At 43.7% G+C, this 24526-nt stretch overlaps 1 protein-coding gene and 1 non-coding gene across 2 annotated transcripts in view; both read left to right on the forward strand.

The window, feature by feature from the left end:
• The first annotated feature begins 550 nt into the window (after positions 1–550).
• Positions 551–24526, forward strand: part of LOC124596088 — a 147553-nt gene continuing 123577 nt past the window's right edge. The window contains exons 1-2 of the mRNA XM_047135082.1: positions 551–677; positions 22958–23106. Coding sequence (XP_046991038.1) covers positions 602–677; positions 22958–23106 — 225 coding nt within the window. The 5' untranslated portion in view covers positions 551–601. The remainder of the gene's footprint in view (positions 678–22957; positions 23107–24526) is intronic.
• Positions 19833–19939, forward strand: LOC124596738. The gene has a single exon (XR_006978377.1). It is a non-coding gene; the product is annotated as a U6 spliceosomal RNA (small nuclear RNA).

Here is a 24526-nt window from a genome sequence, read left to right on the forward strand (position 1 = left end):
TTTAAATAAGAATTTCATCAAATATATTCTAATTAACGCATATAATTGTCATTGTTATATTATGAAAAATGGACGTCTTGTTATTTCTAAGTACATATCGCACATAAAAATTCACTTTTCCGTTGAAATTGCACAGCCTCAGTTCACACCGATTCGGCGAACATGACGTCACTGAGACTTATGCCGAAGCCCACGAGAAAGACAGATCGTGGCGCTTACGCCACAGCACGTGACACCGTAGGTCTTACGAGTGTCAGCAGACGTCTCGGGCGGGGAGCGACTAACTATTTCAGACAAGTTTAATAATTCTCGACTGCGTGTTTAAATGCATGCAAGTTCTCGATAATACACGACAAAATTAAGACCTTTAGGGGGTATCAATCAAATATTTATTTCCCATGGGCCGTGCACGGAGCTGAGCGTTCGCGAATTGTGGCGCACAAGCAGGCCAGTGTGACGTCAGATGTACGTTGCACAGCCCGTGTATCTCGTTGGACGCGGGCACGATGTGTGGTGGACACTGATGCTGTCATCTGGCGAAGGTCAGTCTGCAGATAGCCTCTCCAGGATTCGACGGTATAAATGGCCGACTTCCAGCAAGATGCGTCACTCGCAACTCACCGCCATGGCCCGCATTTCCAGCACGTTTCTCGCCTTTGCTGCCCTCGTGGTCACAGGTATAGTGTTCTACAACACCTTCTAGATTTAGGCGTGTCCAGCATATGTGAGCCGTGACTTATGGACAGCGAAATATTACCAGATGTCTGAGGCAGCGCTGTCTTTGACACAGACGAGCTGAAAATTGATACCTTAACGTTACTATCTCGCCGCTGATTCGCTGCGAGGTCATCTGATTACTCGGAGGAGTATAACACCTTCTTTCCCTTCCAGCTATGTCGTTTCACCGGCTTTCCTCACAGCTGCGGGCCGTTACAAGAAGTGTAGCGTCAATTGTTGTGAATATGAAGTGTTAAAACAGAAACAACATATCGTTTACAAATTAGTCCACCAGGATTTCTCAGTATCACTACATCTCAATGTTACAAAGGTCTAAACAGAGCATTCGAAGTGCATGACAGCGGACCTGATTGTGCTTTTCCGGTGGTTTCTAAAAAACAGGTGAATTAGACCCTCTTTACCTTCCTACTTCCAAAGAAATGTACTACATTTCATCGACATAGACATCAATCGCAATAAACATTGTACTAACTATGAATTAGGTCGAGATAGTTCTAGATTCCATTATCTCGTATTTCATGTTATTACCAGACCAGTAACATTATTGCAATTGAATATGAAACTCCAAGTGCCCATCGGAGAGTCCGATTTTTCTTCTTTTTGTTTTATTTTTTGAGTCATCGGTCTTCTGACTGGTTTGATCCGGCCCGCCACGAGTTTCTCTCCTGTGCCAACCTCTTCATCTCAGAGTATAACTTGCAACTTACGTCCTCAAGTATTTGCTGGACGTATTCAAATCTCTGTTTTCATCTACAGTTTTTACCCTTCACGCACCCTCTAGTAGCATGGAAGTCATTCCTGAGCCAGCGCAATTACGATATTTATTAATGTTCCAGACACATAAATACTGGTAAGAAAATTTTGTAATTCGTCGTCAGTTCTAACAATGTTTTGTGATTCAAGAGAAAGTTCAGTTGCTGCCTTTGTTATTTTTGTTCAAACTGTCAAATGTTTTCTTTATTCGTGAAATGCGTATATAGCTCCGTTGATTTTAAATCATTCGGCTTTTGGTTGCAATTTAAATTTGATATTGTTTAGTCTGACTTCAACCAAAAGACTAATGTAATGATGAATTTTGTCGAAAAGTTTTAGGAAAAACGTACCAAACGTAAATTGGTTGATTTGGGGGAGGGAACACAGCCAGGTCATCAGTCCCATCGGATTAGGGAAGGATGGGCAAGGAAGTCGACCGTGGCCTTTTCAAAGGAACCATCCCGGTATTTGCGTGAAGCGATTTAGGGAAATCACTGAAAACCTAAATGATGATGGCTGGCCTCGGGTTTGAACCGTCGTGCACTAGAATGCGTGGCCGAGCGGTTCTAGGCGCTACAGTCTGGAACCGCACGACCGCTACGCTCGCAGGTTCGAATCTTGCCTCGGGCATGGGTGTGTGTGATGTCATTAGGTTAGTTAGGTTTACGTAGTTCTAAGTTCTAGGGGACTGATGACCTCCGAAGTTAAGTCCCATAGTGCTAAGAGCCATTTGAACCATCTAGAATGCGAATCCAATGTGCTAACCACTGCGCCACCGTGCTCGGTCCTATGCGTGAGTAAACATCGTTTGAAACCTACGTTTATCTCTACATCTACATCAAAAGTCCGAATGTCACCTGACGGTGTGTGGCGGAAAGTACTTCTGTCACCACTGTCTGATCCTCCTTTACCTGTTCTACTCGCGAACGGCGCTTGGGAAGAATGGTCGTCGGTAAGCTTCTGTATTAGCTCTAATTTCTCGAATTTTCTCCTCGTAGTCATTTCGCAATATGTGTGAGGGAGAAAGTAATGCGTTCTTCGACTAACCGCAGAGCGTATGCCCTCGGAACACCAGTAGTAAACCTCTACGTGATTGCAACATCCCTCTTGACGCGTCCGCCATTGGAGTATCTTGAGCACCTCCGTAATGCTCTTGCGCCGAGTGTATGCTCCGAGAACGAAACGCTTCGCTCTTTGTTGAATCTTCTATTAATTTAACGTAGTAAGGCTCCCAGAATGTTGAGCAATATTTCAGAATCGTTCGAAAAAGTGTTTTGTAAGCTACTTCTTCTGTTATGAATTACATTTCCGTAAGGTACTTCCTATGAATCTCAATTTGGCATCTGATTTTCCTAAGATTTGTTTTATGTTATCATTCCACTTAAGATCGATCCGGATAGTTACATGTATATATTTTACTGTAGATACTGTTTTCAGCTTTTTTTGTCATTAATTGTGTAATTGTACAGCCGTATATTACTCGTGGTCTTGCGGTAGCGTTCTCGCTTCACGCGCACGGGATTCCGTGTTCGATTCCCGGCGGGGTTAGCGATTTTTCCTAACTCGAGATGACTGGGTGTTGTGTCGTCATCATCATCATTCATCCCTTGTTTCAGGAAGGCAATGACAAACCACCTCCGCTACGACCTTGCCTAGTCAGCGGTACGGGTCTCCCGCATCGTCCCCAACGGTCCTCGGAGTATGGGACCTCATCAACATCTTATTTCTTCTCCTAAATATGTGCAATGCGTTACATTTATTTACGTTCAGGGCCAACTGCTGGATCTTTCACCCTTTATCTGTTCTCTGCGTGGACATCCTGCAGTCCGATTAAGTATTCTGACAATGCTACCTTCTTCAAGATAACCGCAACAGCTTCATGTAGCTTCCGACGCTTGCTACCATATCATTGTAAACAGTAATGGTTCTATGGAACTTCCTCACGGTACTCTGAAAATAACCTTTATATCAGTCGATTTTGTTTCTTTCAAAGCGACGTGCTGAGTTCTATCTGCAAGAAGTCTTGATCCCCGTCAACAATCTGGTACGGTACTCGGCAAGCTCGTATTTATCTTAGCTAATGTGCAGCTCTGGATTGTGTCAAAAGCCTCCCTGAAGTAAAGGAACATGGTATCAATTTGAGCGCCGTTGGCTACAGCACTGTGGATCTCACGGAGGAACAGAGCGAGCTGAGTTTCACAAGATCCCTGTTTGAGGAATCCATATTGATTTTCAGACGGGAGATTTTAATTCTGCAGAAACGTTCAAATGGTTCAGATGGCTCTGAGCACTCTGGGACTTAACATCGGAGGTCATAAGTCCCCTAGAACTCAGAACTATTTAAACCTAACCAACCTAAGGACATCACACACATCCATGCCCGAGGCAGGATTCGAACCTGCGACCGTAACAGTCACGCGGTTCCGGAATGAAGCGCCTTGAACCGCTCGTCCACCGCGGCCGGCTGCAGAAACGTCATTACAGAAACGTCATTACACGTGAGCATAAATCATGTTTCATAATACTACAACAGTTTGACGTCAACGATATTGTCCTATAATAATGAACAACGGTCTTACGACTCTTCTTGATAACGGGAATGATGTGCGCTTTTTCCAGTCGCTAGGTACTCTTCATTGCTCCAGCGAACTACTATAAACTGCTATTAGAAGGGGAGCAAGTTCTGTCGCACAATCTTATCTCACAGGTATCTCATCTGGTCCTGGTGCCTTTCCATTACTAATCGATTGCAGCTGCTTTTCTATTACGCGAACACTTATCTCAATGTCTCCAGTTTTGGCATTCATGAAGTGATTGATAGGATGCATCCTATTACGATTTTTCGCGGTGAAGCTGTTTTGGAAGGCCAAATTCACTATTTCGGACTACTCTTTGTCATCTTCCATTTCGGTGCCAGTATACTCACTGAGTACTGAGTACATGATTTTGATCCGTTTTCTGGTTTAACGTGAGACGAAAACTTCTAAGAATTTTTGGTCAGATCAGTTTAGTTTCAAGTTGATTGAAGATTCATTTTCGCGTCGCTTAGCTTTTGTCTGGCTGATGAAGTTCTTTTCTATACGTAACAACTTTGTTGCAGGGCAACTAAACCAAGGTGGGTCTTTTCCATCCCATAAAACCTTGCTCGGAACATACTTGTCTGTGGAGTATTGAATGATGCTTTTGAATTTTATCCACTTGTGCTCCACATCTTCGTTTTAAGAACTGAATGTTTGATACTGGCTATTCAGATGCTGTACAATTAGTATCTTGTCACTCCTGATTAACGGAAATATTTTCCTACCTTTCTCAACAGTCCTTATAACACCCGTAGTCTTTGATGCTGTCACAGCTTTATGATCACTGATGCATTCTTCTGCCTTAACTGATTTGAAAAGTTCAGGTATGTTTGTTGCTAGGAGGTCTAAGACTTTATCCTCACGAGTTGGTTCTCGATCTATTTGAAAGTATTTTCGGACAAGACATTCAGAATGTCACACAAATTCCTGTCTTTGGCACCAGTTTTGATCGCATTACGCTCCCATTGTATACCAGGCAAATTGAAATCTCCTATTATTATACCAGGTAACTTATTTATGACATTCTGCAAGTTCTCTCTTTAACGCTCTGGCCATACAGCTCCTGACCCAGGCGATCTATAAAAGCATCCGATTACCATTGTTGACCCACCTTTGAGGCTTTTCACGCAGCTTGTTTGCTGGGCTGAGGTTGACAACTAATTGCGTACAAGGCAATGGATCAACTAGATAACGCAGTTCAGGATTTATCCTAGAAGTGCATGTAAGTTATGCAACATGAATGAATTTTCTAAAATTGCGGAAGCAATAAACAGCACGTACCGAACACAGGGGAGTGTACTTGGGCGGAAAAATTTTACCCACTGTGTCAGCTAGCATTGGGAAATTTCTGATAATATTTACGAGCTTTTTATCTGTTACACGTCGTTTAATGAACTCCGTTAACGATCATGTGTCCATCTGTTATATTGCGGTAGTATATTAGATGATTTGAAAAAAATGAAAACGCTGTTATTAGAGAGAGAAAGGGAGAGAGATATCAGCGATAATAGCGTAACATTTTTGGCCGTTTATCCATCTTCACAGCCCCTAAAAAAAGGGATAATGTGTTTCTTGAGAGAAAAAAACAACACATCAAAACACAAATAAATACAATCTGCACAGGCGATCAGATACACGACAGACTGGCAGGCACCACTGGCTTTATTGTTCACAGTCAAGTTTATTTAAAGTATATAAATTTTTGGACATCTTCCATCACCTTATCAAAAAGTAAGAAAAAAAATTACAGAAAGCGCAATTAGAATCCAGGCACACTGAAAGAAGTTGACCTGACCTTAGCCTTCACCATTTTTCTTGGCACCGCCTCAGTTTCCTCGTGAAACATATCTACAACAGATCGCTCCGCCTGTTTCCTCCTCAAATACATCTACAACAGATCACAGTTGCTAAATCTTCTATTAAGTTGCGAATCGAAAACATGTAGTAATTTTTTTGTATTTTCGTCTGCATCAACGGATCAACTTGGACCAAAACGGATCCTGCGTCTTGACGTTAGCCTGGAAACGTAATGATTTAACAAGAGGACCGCTCGTACTCATCATCACCAATTTCCTCAAAATTTATGGTGTATGCAGGACTTGGCTAGAAATGAAAGTGACAGAAGTGCTAAATCCAGATGGCCAAGCGTTTGGAAAAACATAGCATCTCCAGCGCAGATTGAGCGAGACATGTTTGCTTACTTTCCAGGCATCGGTTGATTCACCGGGAAATGTACAAAACGGTAACCAGAGGTTCGTGGGCTCGAGAACCTAGGCGGAAACTTTTTAATTAATTTTCTATTTTAGTCTTCAGTTTTTACGTTACTCACACTGAAAATAAATGTAAATATGAAGAAAGCCACCCACTAGCATACAGCGCAATATGGTATAACAATTTCTGGAAAACTGTTGCATGCTTACAAGAGAGTATTGGCTCTTTTGGACCGATGATTCAAAAAAATTGTTGACGAATACGCAGATATATGTAGGAATGTCGTTATTCCTTCGTCAAAATCTGGGAAACTTAGAGCAGGCTTATACAGAAAATTTTTGACTGATTTGGTGAAACCCTACGAACCGGAGAACAAATGTCTTCTGTTGATTGACTCGTGACAAGGATAAACAAATCAACAATTATACAACCGGATTTTTCAACCTGAAGGATGTTTCCCAGATCCAATATTAAATTGATCCCCATCAAATGCTCTCCGCTAGCCTGTGATGTATACTTTTATTGTCAGGTAAAGAATTTGATCATAAAGCTCAAAACTGCTGCTATCCAATCAAGAGAGAAAAAGAAACCACATCCCGAGAAGACTGCATCTAAACACGTTGCATTGTACATTGAGGTGAGGAAACTCATGGGGTAGCGATATGCACGTATACAGATGGCGATAGCATCGCGTACACAAGAAGTAAAAGGGCAGTAAATTGGCGGAACTGTCATTTGTACTGAGGTGATATACGTGAAAAGATTTCCGACGTTATTGTGGCCGCACAACGGGAATTGTCAGACTTTGAACGCGAAATTGTAATTTTCTGTCTCGAAATCTGGCAGAAAACCCTAAGAGATTCTGGTCATACATAAAGCATACCAGTGGCAAGATGCAATCAATACCTTCACTGCGCGATAACAACGGTGAAGTCACTGATGACAGTGTCACTAAAGCAGAGTTATTAAAAACGGTTTTCCGAAACTCCTTCGCCAAAGAAGACGAAGTAAATATTCCTGAATTCCAGTCAAGAACAACTGCCAAGATGAGAAACATACAAGTAGATATCATCGGTGAAACAAAGCAGATTAAATCGCTTAATAAAGACAAGGCCTCCGGTCCAGATTGTATGCCAGTCAGGTTCCTTTCAGAGTATGCTGATGCGATAGCTCCATATTTAGCAATTATATACAACCACTCGCTTACAGAAAGATACATACCTAAGGACTGGAAAATTGCTCAAGTCACACCAATACCCAAAAAGGGAAGTAGGAGTAATCCGCTGAATTACAGGCCTGTATCACTAACGTCGATTTGCAGTAGGGTTTATGGCACGAAAAGTGGCAATTGACCCTGAGTAAGGAAAAGTGTGAAGATATTCACATGAGTACTATAAGAAATCAGCTGAATTTCGATTACGCGATAAGTCACACAAATCTGAAGGCTGTAAATTCAACTAAATACTTAGCGAGTACAACTACAAATAACCTAAATTGGAACTATCACATAGATAATATTGTGGGTAGAGCAAACCAAAGACTGCGATTCGTTGGCAGAGCACTTAGAAGGTGCAACAGGTCTACTAAAGGGAGTGCTTACACCACGCTTGTCCGCCCTATTCTGGAGTATTGCTGTGCTGTGTGAGATCCGCATCAGGTGGGACTGACGGATGACATCGAAAAAGTACAAAGAAGGGCAGCTCGTTTTGTATTAACGCGAAATAGGGGAGATAGTGTCACAGACATGATACGTGAATTGGAGTGGCAATCATTAAAACAAAGGCGGTTTTGCTTGCGACGGGATCTTCTCATGAAATTTCAATCAGCAGTTTTCTCCTCCGATTGCGAAAACATTCTGTTGGCACTCACCTACATAGAGAGAAATGATCATTTGAAGTGCTCGTTTTTCCCGCGTGCTGTTCGAGAGTGGAACGGTAGAGAGACAGCATGAAGGTGGTTCACTGAACCCTCTGCCAGGCACTTTATTGTGAATAGCAAAGTAATCACGTAGATGTAGATGTAGATGTGCTAGTCGTAAGGGACATTCCATTTCGGAAATCGTTAGCGAATTCAGAATTCCGAGAGCCACAGTGTCAAGAGTGAGCCGAGAATACCGAATTTCAGGTATTGCCTCTCACCACGGACAACACAATTGCCGACGGCCTTCGCTTAACGAGCGAGAGCAGCAGCGTCTGCGTAGAGTTGTGAATGCTAACAGATAAGCAACACGTGAAATAACCGCAGAGATGCATGTCGCGCGTACAAAGAAAGTATTCTTTTGGACTGTGAGGCAAAATTTGGTGTTGAGGGGCTGTGGCAGCAGATGACCGATGCGAGTGCCTTTGCTAACAGCGCGACATCGCCTGCGGTGCCTCTCCTGGGCTTGTGACTATATCTGTTAGACCCTAGACAGCTGGCAAACCGTGGCCTGGTCAGATGAGTCCTGATTTCAGTTGGTAAGCACTGATGGTGGGATTCGATTATGGTGCAGACCCCACGAAGTTATGGGCCAGACTGTCAACACGGCACTGTAAAAGCTGGTGGTGGCTCCGTGATGGAGTATGCTGCGATAACATGGCATAGATTGGGTCCTCGGTAATGTTCGTCTACTTGGAGACCATTTTCAGCCTTCCATGGACATCGTGTTCTCATACAATGATGGAACTGTTATGCATGACAATGCGCCATGTCACTGGGCCACAACTGTTCGCGATTGGCTTGAAGAACGTTCTGGGCAACCCGAGCGAATGGTTTGGCCACCCAGATCATCCGACGTAAATCCCATCGAACATATATGGGACGTAATCGAGGGGGAAGGTTGTGCACAAAACCCTGCATCGGCAACGGTTTCGCATTTATGACGGCTATAAAGGAGTCTTGACAGGTTTTTGCAGAGTTCGGTATCCCACCTCACTTGATAGCATTGATTAGAAGTCTATACAATAACCACTTCGCAGTTGTAAAGACAAGTGCTGGCGCGTCCGATTCATTCAGAGTATCAAAAGGTGTGAGACGGGGTTGTGTCCTATCCCCACAACTGTGCAACATCTATGCGGAACATGTCATTAGGAAAGCTCTTGATGGTCGGAGCAAAGGCATCTCAATTGGTGGGAGAACTATCAACAACCTTCGTTTTGCTGATGACACTGTGCTTTTAGCCAACAGCGAAGATGAACTTGCTGGGCTACTAACAAGAGTAAAGAACATTAGTGTAGAATATGGATTGGACATCAGTCTCAGCAAGTCCAAACTCATGTTTATTCATCGAGCGAGGTGGCGCAGTGGTTCGACACTGGACTCGCATTCGGGAGGACGACGGTTCAATCCCGTGTCCGGCCATCCTGGTTTAGGTTTTCCGTGATTTGCCTAAATCACTCCAGGCAAATGCCGGGATGGTTCCTCTGAAAGGGCACGGCCGACTTCCTTCCTCATCCTTCCCTAATCCGATGAGACTGATGACCACGCTGTCTGGTCGCCTTCCCCAAAACAACCAACCAACCAACCATCATGTTTATTCAAAAATGGTTCAAATGGCTCTAAGCACTATGGGACTTAACATCTGAGGTCATCAGTCCCCTAGACTTAGAACTACCTAAACCTAACTAACCTAAGGGTGTCACACACATCCATGCCCGAAGCAGGATTCGAACCTGCGACCGTAGCAGCAGCGCGGTTCCGGACTGAAGCGCCTAGAACCACTCTGCTGCAGCGGCCGGTTCTTGATAATTGATCAGGAGTAACAGATCCAGCTGACAGGTCATTAAAGGAACTGGAAGTCGTGCATTCCTTCATCTATTGTGGGTCAACCATCTGCAGCACGGGAAGATGTGAATATGAGGTAAGAAGACGGATCACGAAAGGGCGAGTGGCTATGAAGAAGCTCACCAATATGTGGCAGAGCAGAGCAATAATAAATAGCACAAATATCCGGCTAGTCGAAACACTCGTGTTTTCTGTCTTCTTTTATGGTTGCGAAACATTGACACTCAAGGCCAGAGACAAACAGCGCATTGACGCGTTTGAGCTTTGGTGCTGGCGTAGGATGCTACGCATAAAATGGACCGAAAGAAGAACAAATGTGTCCATTATTGAACAACTCGATATCTCCAGACGCCTTTCTATCCGAGTTGCCGAAAACAATCTACAATTCTTTGGCCATATTGTGAGAAGAGAGGGAGAAAATCTAGAGAAAATAATTTTGCAAGGAAATACCAACGGCACGAGACCAAGAGGAAGAGCAACGAGCAGATAGATAGATCAAATCAATGAGATCTCCGGTCTACCTCTTCAGGAGGATGGAGACGCTTGGTTCATAGGGCCACGACGCTCAGCAATGAGCACAACAACTTATGATGATGGTGAGAGGCGGCATGGTTCACTATTTCTGCAGAGGACATCCAACAACGTCCATGCCCACCACTATGCTGGTCAAAAGAAGGTGCGACACGATATTAAGAGGTATACCATGACCTTTGTCACCTTTGTGTATACCGCCAGCTACGTTCGTCAATATTTGGCGAAATCTTCCATTACACGTGGCTTGCTGCCAATCTGTAAATTGATAGCCAACCTTTTATCAATATAAACCAAGTTTGTTTTTCTTAGAAACTTTAAAACAACCATGTGCTTGTCATAATGCTGCGTTTATAAAGTATGCAAGATGCTAAGAAAACTACTGCTTCCTCAAGTTCGACGATGAATATCACTCCTCTATGTCATCAACCGTAAAATAACAAAAGTATCTAAATTTTTGTACGAAATTCTCACGTACACCTTATAATCCTTCCCTGGAAATGTATTTTCGGTCCCAAATGTTCCGTTGCCTTTTCTGTTAACGCTCTTTATGAAGCAAGAAGAGAAGAACGTAGGTAAAAGATGGGAAACTACTGGAAAGAAAGAAAACGAGCAGAAAAGAAAGAAGACGTAATTTATTTCATGCCATCATCAGTAGACCAAACCGATAAAAAAGTACAGTATTCTGAACTTTATTTCCTGGAGACTATGCTAACATAAAAGATTGATGCCTCACCGAGCGAGCTGGCGCTGTGGATAACACACTGGACTCGCATTCGGGAGCGTCCTGATTTAGCATTTTCCGTGATTTCCTTAAATCGATTCAGGCAAATGCCGGGATGGTTCCTCTAATAGGGCACAAACGACTGCCTTCCCCATCCTTTCCTAATTCGATAGGATCGATAATCTCGCTGTTTGGTCCCCACCCGCAAATCAATCAACCAACCAATACATGTCTCGGCCGGCCAGGGCCTAAACTGCTATTTTCTCTAAATGCTTGCTCTTCTGAAGCATCCACCTCCATCACATTCACATCTGGACAAGTCCAATGTGCCATAAATCTGGATGAAATCGGTGATGACAAGTAGACGCGGTCCTCTTGAAAGATATTTCGTGGGAGATGCTGTCGGGTGATCCCCGACTAGCATGCAAAAGCTGATCGCAATTAGTGCGTCGAAGAGTCCACCTCTCCTTCTGAGGCAGTGTAACGTATCTGCAGTGCCAACTACACAGCCGTTGAAGACTTAATAATCCATTAAAAGCACAGCTGCATCCGCGAAAGTTGATTCATTAAGCAGTCTCGTATCCTGTTTTTCATAATACATTCATGTTTCACACCTGTGGCGTGCACTGTAAAGTGTCATTTATTGACTGTTACTGAGAATCTGCAGTGAGTGGCTTACAGTCATAGGCCCTCTCAATGCGCAGCTAGGTGTGGCTATTGTCCCCTCCTAGAATCCGAGTGCGACTTTTTTAACCTTTACAGCATTCTCACGAATTTCCATTAAGCACTGTCTGCGATACTATGAAACTGTCGCGTTCAAGACTGCCGGGACCAACGGGAAATACTGTGACTTTAACGACGACTAGACTATCTTCGTTTCTTTTTACACACTTTTCAGGGGAAATTGTGCCACTTCCTTAGCCAGACGGCGGTTTCGACGGTGCTTTGCAGTGAAGATTGACACGAAGCTTCAGATAACTTAGCAGAAAACGCCCTCACCAAACCTGGTCATTTCCGTATCGAGCTGCAGAAAGGACCTGATCCAACACCGTGACAGGCGAGCTGCCCGCATAACATAAACATAGTAGCAGCATGCGTGCCCGTCATCTACCCAGAATCCCACTCAGCGATGTCCCTTCCCCTTGACGAACCACGGTACCACAACAGTAGTTTACCATTTGTATGTGGACAAATAAAACCCGCGATGGCTTGCAAGTTTTACAATCAGTTTTACACGGCACAACTTTTGCTGTAGACTCTGAACAACACGGCCGTGTATACATCTACACTTATCTGTGTGCCCAAGCGCATGTTTCGTAAAAGTAAATACCATATTTCGGGCTGGAAAAGGGGACAAGAGACGGTATCAAGAAGAACTGGGACTTCTTCTAACCCAATGGTGCCCAACAAAGTGCCAATGCAGTCGTAGAGGTACGAATTGTACTGTCCATCTGTCATGATTGCAGAGTTATATGATGAAGTAGAGAGACAAGGACATCCTGGGTTCTGTCCTAGGTTGTTGAAAGCAGATTCAGGCTAGTTTTCGGAAATTTCCCACCTTGCTTAAATCATATACTGACCCTCGAATGCCTTGTGCCAATGTAACTTCAAAAACTCATTCTGTTCACCTTCAGTTATGTTAATCAATATTAAAAACTAGAAAGAATAACAGTAATGCAATAAATCATTAATGTAACTAGATATGTAGTTGTGGAGGGAATATGGTGTTATAGATGGCATCAAAGCTTGATTAAGCCTTTTTAAAATTTATTCCGTTCCTCCGCTTCGGTGAGTATATAAATGATGGCGCATAATTATGTATATGGTGTTTCACTGAATGTTTCTTAATATGTTACATTTACAATTTTCAGTATAAATCTAATATTAATGGCAAATGACAAGATTTTTCGTGTATATTTCCTTACTTTATTTCATAGTTCAGTGGGTGCATACATGTTCATATTATTAACATAAAAACATTTACTTTTTGTATGGTAGTGGAATATGCTTACCGGTTACGCATCGAAGTAATCTACATCAAAAATACTATGTGGGGAACTACCAATAATTTGACACACAGTTACTTCTATATATTGTTATGACATGTAGTCGTTGCAGCTTGACACCTTTTCAAACTTGCCGAGCCAGTTACATCCAAACTGAAACTTCCTGGCAGATTAAAAGCGAGTGCCGAACCAACGCTCGAACTCGAGACACCTTTCGCGGGCAAGTGCTCTACCATATTTTTTTTTTGTTGATTTCATTTTGTTGTATATTGTTCCTTGTATTTGGTCAGGGCGGACGTCTCATGACACCCGTTGAGGTTCTTCGTTGATCGATTCCCTCAGCTTTTTATTACAGAGGGTAGCCAACCCTCTGACCGAACACGCTGAGCTATCGTGCCGGTAACCATCTGAGCTAACCAAGCACGACTCACGACCCGTCCTCACAGCTTTACTTCTGCCAGTACCTCGTCTCCTACCTTCCAAACTTTACAGTAGCTCTTCTGCTCTTTCAGGAGTGCTAGTTCTGCAGGGTTCACAGGAGAACTTCTGTAAAATTTGGAAGGTAGGAGACAAGGTACTGGCAGAAGTAAAGCTGTGAGGACGAGGCGTGAGTCGTGCTTGGGTAGCTCAGTTGGTAGAGCACTTGTCCGCGAAAGGCAAAGGTTCCGAGTTCGAGTCTCGGTCCGGCACACAGTTTTAATCTGCCAGGAAATTTTCATATCAGCACACATTCCGCTGCAGAGTGAAAATCTCATTCTGGAAGAATGTCCAATTTTGCAGCTTTGTGACTGAAAGAATGCAGGAGAAAAACCTGTTCTGTTAAACACGTCTCTCAGAATAACCAATTCATTGCTATCATAACTTCACGAACTTTTTGTTACTATGTGTTAACATTCTTAAAATTCATTATGATCTCAGTAACTGGTTTTATAAATAACAATTTGTATCGAGAAGCTCTTCTGTACTACACAGTATGGTCTGTGTGGATACGTTTCTGTCATCCTTTTTACATTTATTTGTTAAGAAATTTTGTTTATTTTTTATTTATTTGTGAAATAGCTATTCATTACTTTATAAATAGCCTTCATATGTGCGTTCCTGAAGCATCTTATTTGTATGTTAATCATTTTTCATACATGTTACTATTATCACACTATTACTTCTGAGTGCTACTGACTTCCAGTGATGCAATGTTACACTTGCCTTCGTTAACCTATTTCCCTGTCGAGTTGCTGCATATATTTTCCGAAAAGTATGTTAAAATTCCTTTTTAACAGTGTGGTTACGGATCCAACTTTTTGGTCTAGTGTTGCTCTGAAGTGCTTTTTAGTTGTTTTTTTGGAAGGTGTTTAAACTCTTTTCGCTTATCAATATGAAGATTGGAAGCCTTACCATAAGCACTCTAATAAATAGTATCCGGAGACCAAACGAGACGAATATCATCTACGGTCTGATAATGAGGTGGGGGAGGAGGTAGGGTTTACGTAGAGACCGCTGGTTCCAGACAAACGCTCATACTGACTATGGGAGTTCGCCTGGAGGCAGTGTATTTACAAAAATGGAGATACTGTTGCTTTTCAAACAGCTACATGTGAGATGTCCAGTGTCTGCTCGACTCTGGAGATGGAGTGCTCCGTTCATTCATTTTGGTCCAACAAACGGCAACGACGAAATGCTGTAATATCTCATGTACAGCCCACCTTGAGAGTTACGGTCGAACATGTACAGTCTGAAAATATAATACTCACTTATGATAGGAAGACGTGTGCGTTTATCTCTTCTACGTGGCAGCGATTAAGCGATCACTTATGAAATAAGTCGTACAAAAATTCTTGTTATTCAGTCTCTTCCTGAATTTGATATTATCTCTTTACAAATTGGTGCACTTCTCTAAGAAATGGGCGCTGTCCACTGCCCTTCCACCAAAGGGTTGGCAAAATGGAACAGCAATACAGAAGAAGTGAGGGCTCAAAGGTGACAGATTAAATATGCAATGGGGAAGGTAACTTGACGTTCTGTCTACATCGTAGACACGAGAGATGGAGATCTTGCTCATTTGGGAACAAAGGGAGGAGTAAACCCGCCGTGGCTTTCGCAAGAGCGTTTTAGGGACACTACGTAAGCTCGTGAGCATAACACATGACAGTATTTATTTTTTATTTTATTTACTTCGTTTAATTATTGCTGCACACCTATTAATGTTGGGCAGGTAGCTTAGACCAGAGTAGTAACGCACTGGCGAAACCACTAACGAGCTATTTCTGTACTAACAATGTTCGATGAGCTAACTGCGCGTTAGTTCAAATCTAGTATAGTTGTTGGAGCCTAATCTGCAGACGGCTAGGGTCACTCTCACGCCTATGGAAGAAACTTTGATGTTGGAATATGATTTCTTACCGCTTATTACTTTACCAAACTACTCAGTTATGGTAGGGCCCATGGTATTCTCAGGCCGGCCGGTGTGGCCGAGCGGTTCTAGGTGCTTCAGTCTGGAACCGCGCGACCGCTACGGTCGCAGGTTCGAATTCTGACTCGGGCTTGGGCGTGTGTGATGTCCTTAGGTTAGTTAGCTTTAAGCAGTTCTAAGATGTAGGGGACTGATGACATCAGGTGTTAGGTCCCATAGTGCTCAGAGCCATTTGAACCATATGGTATTCTCATTTATGTTGTTTTTATCGAAACTGAAATTTACTGAAGTTCGTCGCTCAACAAATCAGCATGCCTAACGGAAGTGTTTCCCATTCAGGAAACTACCTCTGATAATCATTATGCAGATCGTTAAGCTTCAGTTCAGAATGACTAGCATGGTCACAGAATTTTTGGAATAAAAGTTACGCTTGTGGGTTCATTAGGACACAAGAGCATAGACACGCATGCGAGCAGGAGTATCACAAGACCCAAGTGGAGGGGCTCATATGGTAACTTGAAATACTCTGTTCCCCAATTCCTGTGCCCTAACCGCCTTGCACCTCTGTCTTGATCCCTGCTGAATGTGTGCTGTTGACGTTCGAGGTCGATGTGAAACGTAACGATCGTTTCCAAACATGAGCAGCTCAAACTGTTTCTGATTTCTTATCGAGGTAGACACGCGTCAGAAAGTCGTGAAATGAAAGGTGACCTGGTCAAACCGAGTTTCAGAGGCGTCTGAAAGCCAGTTGTGGCACATCGGTGACCTCTGCCACCGTCGAAAACAGGGATCATCGTACTGTATCAATCATCATAGTATCACCTTTGTTCAGTGAGATATTTATTGTCGTGACACATCAGATTCTAGTGAAAATATCATAAGGAACCAAGATGTAGGAAATAAATCAAATAGTAACAATCTAATAGGTAAAGAATATGAGCACGGAAAATGCAGCTTCCATCTACATCGGAACAGATGGTTTAGCCTGATTCTTCTGTGCAGATGAGAAAATACAGCTGTTTGACGTTCACCTGTCAACGGGCTACTCCTCAATATGTGTCGTGAAAGGCATTTACCACCCACTGTGAAAGAGCATAAAAACAAAGTAACTTTTAGGTATTGCTCCTCATGTAATGTGAGAGGTGTTTGTATCTCTGGAGTAGTTTCAAAAAAATGGTTCAAATGGCTCTGAGCACTATGGGACTTAACTACTGTGGTCATCAGTCCCCTAGAACTTAGAACTACTTAAACCTAACTAACCTAAGGACATCACACACATCCATGCCCGAGGCAGGATTAGAACCGGCGACCGTAGCGGTCACGCGATTCCAGACTGAAGCGTCTAGCCACCACGGCCGGCAGTAGTTTCAGGGCAGACGAATACGGGGATATTCCGGTAGAACAATTGTAGACTACCCTGTTACGCAACGTACTGGACTTTCTTACATTACCGTCATGCTACAATGCGAGTCCTATAATTATTCAGATGCGCGAGGGAGAGTACTGTCGTTCGGCAACGTGATACGACATATCTATACACCATTAGTAGTCTACTGCTAATGCAGCGCAGGGTTATCACGAGGAAGCAAAAAGCATCTAGTGACACTTCACATCTTTATTTTTGTACTGTTATCGTTTGAGGGTTTTCCTCCTAATAGATTTGACCCTGAAAGCCGATGACGCACGGCTGTAATAAGCAGTTATCACAGAAGAAGTCTAACACCAAACAAGTGAATTCTCGGAGTGGCGAATTTAATCTCTCGACCTGCGTCCCTCTCGGTGCTAATTTTGGTTGCTGTTGGGAGGAGTATTGTTGATCGCTGTTTTTCTTTCCCAATTTGGTTCTCAGACTTTGGAGACTCTCAGTCCATGGCACGTGTGAACTCTGGCCAGTTTGAAAGGGCAAGATGATAATATCTCGCCACATTATGGGAGAAAGAGTATAATAATGAGATACTTACGGGAATCTGAAGAGGAAATCTGAAGACCACTTGCAGCAGGGAAGACTGGAGAGCTGAAACCGATTCGTGGCGAAAACGCAAATATTGACCCATCGAGTACGACGTATGAAATAGCCTGCCGAAAGAGAAACTCCCCAACATCGTTATCAAGACTAAATCGAATAGACGGCAGCCTGACAGAAAGCTGCCGATAAAAAGAAAAAAACTAAACTCTATCTGAGCAGGCCATGAAGGTCCGACGGTACCGACTGGCCGCCGTGTCTTCCTCAGCCCACAGGCGTCACTGGATGCAGATATGGAGGGGCATGTGGTGAGCACATCGCTCTCCCGGTCGTACGTCAGTTTACGAGACCGTGTCAACAACTGCAGCCTACTTTTTAACCATGTTCCACGTGCGTGTTTCACTACGGAACAGAAACCAGCCTCAACCATTTTTATACTGCGCAGTAACAGCGCGACAATCAGAGCACAACGCTGCAGAGGCTGTGACAGTACACGATTTTTAAAATAAAAACTACATAGCTAAAGCGTGATTAACAAAAGCGTTAATGGCCGTTAATACGTTTTAATATCATAAAGTTTCATTTACCGTAACTTAGTAATAATATGTCTAATACATATGTTGGACCTACTTCCAAGAGCGTACGTGTGCTACGGCTTTTGACCAATCATCGCGTTTGTATTTGTTTACATCAAATTTATTCTTATGATGAAGGGATTATAGTTATTCTAACAAGGGAACCTCCCCATCGCACCCCCCTCAGATTTAGTTATAAGTTGGCACAGTGGATAGGCCTTGGAAAACTGAACACAGATCAATCGAGAAAACAGGAAGAAGTTGTATGGAACTATGAAAAAATAAGCAAAATATACAAACTGAGTAGTCCATGCCAAGATGGGCAACATCATGGGAGCCGTCAGCTCAGTAGCTTTGTGGTCCGGTGGTTAGCGTGAGCAGCTGCGGAACGAGAGGTCCTTGGTTCAAGTCTTACCTCGAGTGAAGAGTTTAATTTCATATATTCAGTTTATGTGACAACCTCTTCTTTTTCATCACTTTTTTGTGAGTGATTATCACATCCATAAGAAAACCTAAATCGGGTAGCGTAGAAGAATCTTTTTACCCATTCGCCAAGTGTACAAGTTAGGTGGGTCGACAACATATTCCTGTCATGTGACGCACATGCTGTCACCAGTGTCGTATAGAATATATCAGACGTGTTTTCCTGTGGAGGAATCGGTTGACCTATGACCTTGCGATCAAATGTTTTCGGTTCCCATTGGAGAGGCACGTCCTTTCGCCTACCAATCGCACGATTTTGCGGTGCTGTCGCAGAACACAGACACTAAACTTATTACAATGAACAGAGACGTCAATGAACGAACGGACAGATCATAACTTTGCAAAAATAAACTTTTCACTCGAGGGAAGACTTGAACCAAAGACATGTCGTTCCGCAGGTGCTCACGCTAACCACAGGACCACGGCACTCCTGACCTCACTTACTTCTTGATGTTGCCTATCTTGCCCATGGACTACTCACTTTCTATATTTCGCTTATTTTTTTCATAGTTTCACACAACTTCTTCCTGTTTTCTCGATTGATCTGTGTTTAGTTTTTCAAGGCCTATCCACTGTGCCAACTTATAACCAAATCTGAGGGAGGTGCGATGGGGAGGTTCCCTTCTAAGCACTTCAGTGTCGAGGATGTCGAGATATTCATTTGCACAAATCCGGGCAGTGAGCGTAATGGTGGGACCAGCTGAATACCACGACGTAGCCGGCCAAATCGTAACTGAATCTCGCCAAGCTTGACTGTAGGAAGCAGGCAGGCCGGATCGTAAGCTTCTTTTGGTGGTCTCCATAAATAAACTCAGCTGTTTGTGGGAAACAATTTAAACGATGATACAGCGCACCGTACCACATTTTTCCAGTCATCAAGTGTAGAGGTTTTATGATCGTGGCGCCATTTCTTTCGCAGCATTACGTTGGCTTCCGTCAGTAAGGGTTTCGCAACTGCACCCCTTCCATGAGTGTTAGCCTTGTGAAGTTCCTCCCGTAGTAGTTTTGTCGACACAGTATCACTTAAATGAGTGTCCGCCTGCTTAGCTGAGTAGTAACGTGCTTGCCTCCCACTAAAATGAGTGTCCGCCTGCTTAGCTGTACTCGCTTTGACGGTACATATACTAAAATTGGAACGATACAGAGAAGATTAGCATGGACCCTGCGCAAGGATGACACGTTACAAAAAAAAAAAAAAAAAAAAAAAAAAAAAAAAAAAAAAAAAAAAAAAAAAAAAAAAAAAAAAGAGAGAGAGAGAGAGAGAGAGAGAAAAGAAAAGCTGAGTGGTAACGTGCTTGCCTGGGCCCGGGTTGTCCCCATCATCATCGATGCGGAAGTCGCCCAGTGTGGCTTCACGTGAAATAAGACTTGCATCCAACAAGTCGGCCGAAACCGTACGGTACCTCCTGGCCAACGGTGCCATACGATCATTTCATTTTTCACGCAAAATGAGTGTTGAGCTCTGCAATCACTTTTGCCGCAGTAGTTTTGTGTTGTCCGGTCACAGTCCTTTTGAATACTCGTCGGTCTCTCGCAGTAAACTTCGACTTCCGTTCGCTATTCCTCTTCGCCAACGACGTTTTGCCGTGTTTCGTGTACCCCGTCGTTACCGTGGATGCTGTCGCCCGTGAAACGTTAAACAGTTCAACAGTTTTCGTCTCAGATGCTCCCGCTAACCGTACACGAACGAGTAGCACATTTTGGAAGTGTCACACATTTCACTGACCACTGGTGTTCACTGTCGCAGAACAAAGTGTATAATATACTGGTAGGAAACTTCCGACGCTTGTCACGTCAGTTGCGCACTGCAGCCAAGTCGAAGTACAGGGTTATTCTGAATGATGGACCCATTTTCAAAAATTCGTATATATTAAAGTACAAATCCAAGATGAACGAGCTTTATACCAATGAAAAGAGGAAGTTTCGAAGTTTTTGGCAGGCGGCGGCGGGCGAGCGGTGATGGTTTCAGAAGCGGCCGATTGAGTTCGCGCGGCAATAGGGCCGTCATTGCATTTCACTGTCAGTTGTGAGTGAAATGGCACCTGTGGAGCACAAGGTTTTCTGCGTTCTTGAGTTCGCGAAAAGTGAGTCGCAAATTGCAATGCAGCGCGGGGATTTCGTACCAAATTCGGTATTCAACCAGCAACTCGCAAAAGCATTAGCCGTTGGTTTAAGCAATTTAAATAGACTAGGAGTGTGTGCAAAGGTAACAGCACAGACCGACGGCGTTGTCAGAGGATGATGTCCGACGGATTCGAGAAAGTTTTATGCGCAGTCTCAGTAAGTCAGCCATTCGAGAACTTAGAATACCTCAGCCAACTGTATGGAAAGGACAGGCTCTCGACCCCAGTGACAAAGAGAAGCGACTTGAATTTTGTGGTTGCGTGCTAGCAAAAATGGAGGATGACGCATTTCTGCGGCGTATAATTTTTAGCAATGAAGCGACGTTCCACTTTAGTGGAAAAGTCAACAGACACAGTGTACGCCTATGGGGTTTGGAAAGTCCACATTCACCTTGAAACACGAAAGAGAATCACCGAGGCTCGACGTGTTCTGTGTCGTATCCCGTACAAAGGTTTACGGACCATTTTTCTTTGAAAAAAAAAAACTGTAACAGGATCACGTACCTGGACATGTTGGAACAATGGCTGTTCCCTCAGGTTATGGAAGATTCCCAGGACTTCATTCTCCAGTAGGATGGAGCTCCGCCCCATTGCCACAGTGATGTACGAGGCTTTTTGAATGACTCCCTTCCTCAGCACTGGATCGGTCGTAGGGGACTTGACCTGGCTCTGCTCTTCTGGCCAGCGAGATCTCCTGATCTCACAATCTGGGACTATTTCTTATAAGGTTATGTGAAGGAAGCTGTTTACGTCCCGCCTCTACCAACCACTCTGAACGATCTGCGGAACCGGATCACAGCTGCCGTGCACTCGGTAACAGCAGATACGCTTTCGCGCGTGTGGGACGCGTTTGGCTACCGCGTCGATATTTGCCGTTCAGCCAACGGTAGCCACATTGAAGGTTTATAACATTTATCACATTTCTAATTATGAAATAATTATTAAAAACTAATTAATTACAAATTATTAAATATACACTACTGGCCATTAAAATTGCTACTGCAAGAACAAATGCAGATGATAAACGGGTATTCAATGGACAAATATATTGTACTAAAACTGACATGTGATTACATTTTCACGCAGTTTGGGTGCATACATCCTGAGAAATCAGTACCCAGAACAACCACCTCTGGTCTCCGAGCTGATAGTCCATGCTGCTGCAAACGTCGTCGAACTGTTCGTGCAGATGGTTGTTGTCTTGCAAACGTCCCAATCTGTTGACTCAGGGATCGAGACGTCGCTGCACGATCTGTTACAGCCATGCGGATAAGATGCCTGTCATCTCGACTGTTAGTGATACGAGGCCGTTGGGATCCAGCACGGCGTTCCGTATTACCCTCCCGAACCCACCGATTCCATATTCTGCTAACAGTCATTGGATCTCGACCAACGCGAGCAGAAATGTCGTGATACGATAAACCACAATCACGATAGGCTACAATCCGACCTTTATCAAAGTTGGAAATCGATTAAATTTCGCGTCTGTAGTACGCCATCTTCGCGGTGTAGCAATTTTGATTGCCAGTAGTGTATTAAATTGATATCGAACATTATGAAAAAAAAACCTTGAAACGTCCTCTTTTCATTGGTATAAAACTTGTTCATTTTGGATTTGTAATTGAATAAATCGAACTTTTGAAAATGGGTCCATCAGTTAGAATAACACTATTTACACGTACGCACCGGTGCCATCTTACAACAAGATGTACCATGTAGTGTGGTGTTCACATTATTTTGTCCACGCCCTGTACGTAAGAGCGAGTACAGCCTGTGTTTAAAGTATAGGTAATAGGTTACAGAGTAATAAATAAATAAATAATAAGTTCTCGTCACCAGCATTGTGCCATTCTAAGAGTAGCTTTGCAAGGACGAGGACATTTCATTCTTATGGGGTAAGTCAGGCTTGTATGGACAGTTTTACACGTCACTGCATGTGTCAGTCAGTTATATGGTGTAATTCACACTCCATATTTATGTTATTATCTTCTCCCAGCGCACTGGAGGCTTGTGATGATGTACAGCATAGGACGTTCCAACAAGCACATTATAATAACCAATGTTGTCCTTAGCTTACATGTGTTGGTCCGTTCTCTCTCCAGGGTCACTGAGCTTCGCGGACTGCTCTTCTGTGGGAAAGAACACGGAAGTCGGTGTCTCCAGCAGCAACTACTCTTCCACGGTGACAGCTGCCGTCGGCAGCTTTATGGTCATCAAGTGCCCCCTGTCCTCCAGCGACAAAGTTTCACAGGTGAGTCACACTTTAACTTAAATACTCGTTTTTGAGTGAGCTGCTACCTTGTGGCAGTTGGAGCGACACTAGCGCACCAATGGGCGGGTACACTACTGGCCATTAAAATTGCTACACCACGAAGATGACGTGCTACAGACGCGAAATTTAACCGTCAGGAAGAAGATGCTGTGATATGCAAATGATTAGCTTTTCAGAGCATTCACACTAGGCTGGCGCCGGTGGCGACACCTACAACGTGCTGACATAAAAGTTTCCAACCGATTTCTCATACACAAACAGCAGTTGACCGGCGTTGCCTGGTGAAACTTCGTTGTGATGCCTCGTGTACGTAGGAGAAATGCGTACCATCACGTTTCCGACTTTGATAAAGGTCAGATTGTAGCCTATCGGGATTGCGGTTTATCGTATCGCGACATTGCTGCTCGCGTTGGTTGAGATCCAATGACTGTTAGCAGTATATGGAATCGGTGGGTTCAGGAGGGTAATACGGAACGCCGTGCTGGATCCCAACGGCCTTGTATCACTAGCAGTCGAGATGACAGGCATCTTATCCGCATGTCTGTAACGGATCGTGCAGCCACGTCTCGATCCCTGAGTCAATAGATGGGGACGCTTGAAAGACAACAACCATCTGCACGAACAGTTCGACGACGTTTGCAGCAGTATGGACTATCAGCTCGGAGACCATGGCTGCGGTTACCCTTCACGCTGCATCACAGACAGGAGTGCCTGCGATGGTGTACTCGACGACGAACCTGGGTGCACGAATGTCAAAACGTCATTGTTTCGGATGAATCCAGGTTCTGTTTACAGCATCATGATGGTCGCATCCGTGTTTGGCGACTTCGCGGTGAACGCACATTGGAAGCGTGTATTCGTCATCGCCATACTGGCGTATCACTCGGCGTGATGGTATGGGGTGCCATTGGTTACGCGTCTGGGTCACCTCTTGTTCGCATTGACGGCACTTTGAAGAGTGGACGTTAAATTTCAGATGTGTTACGACCCGTGGCTCTACCTTTCATTCGATCTCTGCGAAACCCTACATTTCAGCAGGATAGTGCACGACCTCATGTTGCAGCTCCTGTACGGGCCTTTCTGGATACAGAAAATGTTCGACTACTGCCCTGGCCAGCACATTCTCCAGATCTCTCACCAACTGAAAACGTCTAATGAAACCAGTTTAACACATTAATTTATTTGTAAAGTAAATAAGTCGTTTGACAGTGGTTTATACATGAGAGTTCGATGCTTTAAAGAATCATTGGAATGGGTGGGGCGGGATCGGGGTTTTCCGTGTAGTGACTGTTTCGTAAATTGTGCAGGGCAAGAATTTTGTGATGGGAGACAGCGGAACTACACTACTGGCCATTAAAATTGCTACACCGAGAAGAAATGCATATGATAAACGGGTATT

The sequence above is a fragment of the Schistocerca americana genome, chromosome 2, assembly GCF_021461395.2.
Source record: "Schistocerca americana isolate TAMUIC-IGC-003095 chromosome 2, iqSchAmer2.1, whole genome shotgun sequence".
In the NCBI taxonomy this organism is placed as follows: Eukaryota; Metazoa; Arthropoda; class Insecta; order Orthoptera; family Acrididae; genus Schistocerca; species Schistocerca americana.